This window comes from Mandrillus leucophaeus, unplaced genomic scaffold (assembly GCF_000951045.1).
Source record: "Mandrillus leucophaeus isolate KB7577 unplaced genomic scaffold, Mleu.le_1.0 Scaffold5, whole genome shotgun sequence".
Lineage (NCBI taxonomy): Eukaryota > Metazoa > Chordata > Mammalia > Primates > Cercopithecidae > Mandrillus > Mandrillus leucophaeus.
This window is the reverse complement of record NW_012105364.1, coordinates 4774507-4778673: the sequence shown is the minus strand read 5'-3', so window position 1 is coordinate 4778673 and position 4167 is coordinate 4774507. Positions and strand designations below refer to the sequence as shown.

The 4167-nt window shown below is 36.1% G+C and overlaps 1 protein-coding gene across 1 annotated transcript in view; it reads right to left on the bottom strand.

Moving 5' to 3' along the window:
- Nucleotides 1-4167, bottom strand: part of TMEM209 (transmembrane protein 209) — a 46795-nt gene that overhangs the window by 18228 nt on the left and 24400 nt on the right. Inside the window, exons 7-9 of the mRNA XM_011995988.1 lie at nucleotides 3243-3418; nucleotides 2183-2310; nucleotides 1680-1707 (exon numbers count right to left, since the gene is read on the bottom strand). Of these exons, the coding sequence (XP_011851378.1) occupies nucleotides 1680-1707; nucleotides 2183-2310; nucleotides 3243-3418 (332 nt within the window). The remainder of the gene's footprint in view (nucleotides 1-1679; nucleotides 1708-2182; nucleotides 2311-3242; nucleotides 3419-4167) is intronic.

The following is a 4167-nucleotide window of genomic DNA, read 5'->3' as shown; positions in this document are numbered from 1 at the left end:
TGGAGTGTAAATTAACTAAATTACATTCCTTTTTATTTTTTTGAGACGGAGTTTCGCTCTTGTTGCCCAGGCTGGAGCGCAATGGCGCGATCTCAGCTCACTGCAACCTCCGCCTCCCAGGTTCAAGGGATTCTCCTGCCTCAGCCTCCTGAGCAGTTGGGATTACAGGCACCTGCCACCACGTCCAGTTAATTTTTTGTATTTTTAGTAGAGACGGGGTTTCACCATGTTGGCCAGGCTGGTCTTGGACTCCTGACCTCAGATGATCCGCCTGCCTTGGCCTCCCAAAGTGTTGAGATTACAGGCATGAGCTACTGCGCCCAGCAACTAAATTACATTCTTAAATAACATGTTTTTTCCATGAAAAAAAAAAAAAACAAAAACTTAGCTATATGTTAAATTTTTCTTAAAATTTTCTGATTATTATGTTTAGCTAAAAGGATAATCTTCAGTTTACATTTGTAGGGTAGCTATTCACACATTTATTAATGTAGTGTTTATACTGGTTTGCAATCAGTAAGACAGTTTTTCAAACTAACATAACTGCTTAACTCTCAGCAGGCTCACCCAATTCCCTAGCCACGTGGAAAAACAGAGACTTATTACATTTCAAACTGGCTTGTGAATATTTGAATATTACAATATTACTTTAGGACTGGGACTTTCAAATGCCTCTTCCATGGCTAATATAAACTAACGCTGGGATGTGAAAAGATTGTCTAAGGATACATCCCATCTGATTTGTGTGTTGTTATTTTGTGTGTGTGTTTGTAGCAACTTCAGTTACCACTTCTGTTTCCATGCTTTTGTTTATCCATAAAATAATGAAAAAATGTTTCCGATGAAATACGATATAAACAACTGAAATAAAAACCTTCTGGGAATTAAAAAGATTTTTTGTAATCCATGTAAGGAAGCAAATTTCGATCCACTGGCAAGACTTGAACTGAATTCACATGAAGCTATTTACAGGCTTTATCCCATTGAGTGTGATTATTCCTATGTTTTTCTGCATAAGTATTAATGTGGTTGATTACTGGGTGTTAACTAGACTCTGGTGTTATAAAATATACTGTACAGGTATAAATGTATTGCTTTAAAAAAAAATCCAAAAACTCTACATTTCATAGCACATGGTAGCCTAGGGACTTCAGATGAGGAAATGTATTTGCATTTCTTCTAAGTAGCTAATACTCCGTCTGACTAAGACTTCATATTTTAAACATGTTAGCATTTTTAGACTAGCCTATAACAGAAACTACAACAAACTCCAGTTCCAGGAGATGATTTCACTCATTTATTCTTCCAACATTTACTACATGCATCTTAATTTGCCAGCCACTCTTTGGCGGTAACGAAATCATCTAACGTATCCCAGAGAGAGGTCTAGGCCTCACCCTTATAAATTCTAATTGAGTAGGTCTAGGATTGGGTTCAGGAACTATCTGTAAAATGCCATCCGGGTTTCTGGTTCAAGAAAGTAGAACCAGTTTTTGCCCCTCTATTTTGATACCCTATTTAAATAACAGTAAAAGGATAAAAGAACGAGCACAAGTAATTTCAAAATAGTTCTAGAAGATGCAGAGTGGATGGATGAGTGTTGAAGGATGAAACAACAGAAGTAGCAGCCCCTTCGGAAGCTAAGTGGAGCTCCATATAATGGAAGGGGAAGTCCATACGCCTAACAGAATCCAGGACATACAGGTACTAGAGAAGGTGGGAGGAAGACATGGAGTTGGAAATAGGGAACTAACTCACTCTGTATATGCAAAAGCTGGCCCAAGATTAGAGGGTTCTTCTCTAGAAAAACAGAAATTACAATCTACTCTGAAATAGCTTCAAGCATACATTGTCTTATCTAACTCTTTAAGTTTTCTGAGGGCAAGGGCCTCATTTTTGTTTCCCCTCACAATTCTAGGTACGTAAAAGGCTCCAATAGAAAAGCTCTTTGGAAAATAAAATTGAGAACTGGAAACGGGAGGATCTTAATAACTAAACATATTATTTCTTTATCTTCTCAAAACATATCAATTCACTAAATATGGAGGAAGAAAAAAATCTCATGAAAATAAATACCATACAGTAACAGTCATGTTTATCCTTACATATGTACCATTTATACTGTACCTTTATAACTGTAATATTCTAATTTATAATAAATTCTAAATGATATTCCAATAACATGCTTTGCATATTAAGAGGCACTAATATTGTCCAAAAAGTAACGTCAGAACTTACATTTCTAAATTTAGCTGTCCATGAATCCATATGATCAAGAAGTTGTCTATTCATAGCCACTCTTGCCCAAACCTATAACAATTCATGTTTAAAATGAACAATCAGTGAGGAAAAATCTTGCTAGAAATCATCATTCTTTCTCCCATCCTAAAAATGTTTAATCAATTTAGGAAAAAAAAATTTCCCAAACATCAATATTCATCTAATTAATATTCAGTAATTTTCTTATTACTCACTTATAAACGCTGTTCACACACAGATTTATCTTTAAAAGTTCCTTACATTGGTATGCGTAAAGAACTTTTTCTTGCTTTTTTTTTTTTTTGAGATGGAGTCTCCATCTGTTGCCCAGGCTGGAGTTCAGTGACGCAATCTCGGCTCACTGCAACCTCTGCCTCCCAGGTTCAAGTGATCCTCCTGCCTAAGCCTACTCAATAGCTGGGACTACAGGTGCATGCCACCATGCTGGGCTAATCTTTGAATTTTCAGTAGAGACAGGGTTTTTACCATGTTGGCCAGACGGTCTCTATCTCCTGACCTAGTGATCCACCCGCCTTGCACTCCCAAAGTACTGGGATTACAGGCGTGAGCCACCACACCCAGCCCATTTTTCTTGCTTTTAAGAACAAAATAAAAATTCCATATTTGGTATTAAAGTGATGAAATTACTGACAAATGTTCTAATCCAAATATATTTTAAGAGCAAGACTTCTGTATGTGTTAAGTACAATTATATACCTGAGAGCCTTTTTATAATCAATGTAAAAATATGTTTCAGGCAGGGCACTAAGGTGAACTGTGTGTCATAGAGTAAAATGTATGATATAATTTAGTTTTTAGTTTTAGGTACACAAAGTAAGACAGGAGCTTTCCCACTGCTTAATGTGTGCCAGATTTATATTTCTGTCCAACAGAATGGATTACAGAAAATATGTTCCAGAAGTAGAACACTTTCTAGCAATGCATAAATCATAAATATTAAGTCACTTTTATTTTCCACTTACCTCTTCTGCAGCTTGTTTAGAGCTGAGATCGGCTTCATCTTTGTTAGCACATGGGGCCTGAGACCTACAGGCAAGCTGATACTGAAACTTCTTTAAAGTTTGTGCATAATCCCCCATAGAACGACTGTAGTTCCAGAAAGTAGGACTGCTGGAAGGAGAAGTAGAATCTGGGCTCCCTAGAATTGATTGTGAAGATAAACAGTATCAGTGTGTTGTAGCAATTCTGACATCTAGAGTTAACACTTGTATCTAGGCAACACCAATCCAGGAATCAGAAGACCAACCCTCAAGGAGATTCTCTTCTCCCTAACATAATTTTCTCTTTAGAGAACACAGTCGGCTTGTGATTAAAAATTTAAAACAGTATTTTCTAAGCCGTATCACTTTAAGAGTTATAAGAACAATAAGCAGTCAAAAGGAATCTGTCTAGTTTTGTTGAAAAATTAAGCTCGTTTCACTCTCTAAGACTTTTAAATCATTTAGTAAGAAACAAACAAATTTCTTTAGGAAATAAATAGGCTAAGCAAGTTCTTTGTTTGAAGTTTGTAGAAGCTCCTTCTGAATGGGATAACTATAGCCTCCTACTAAAAGATTACTCTCCTGGTAACAGGCTAAACTTATTTGTCCCTGTACTTTACTGTTTTATTTAACAGCCTGTGGTAATTCCTGAGTTGTATTAAAAGACTATCTGATGGTTATCCTTCCAAATTTATAAATTTACTTTTAAGATATGTAAAAAAAAGTTATATTTAGGAATGTACTCCTACAGAGGCCTCTGAACCAGGATACTCATCACACTTCAGGGTTATAGTTTTTGTCTGTTTTCCCAAATAGAATTGAGTTCCTTGAAAGCAGGGAGCATTTTCTTTTTCCTAGCATCTAGCATAGCGCCTAAATAAATAAGCAAGTTTTTGACAATTATATG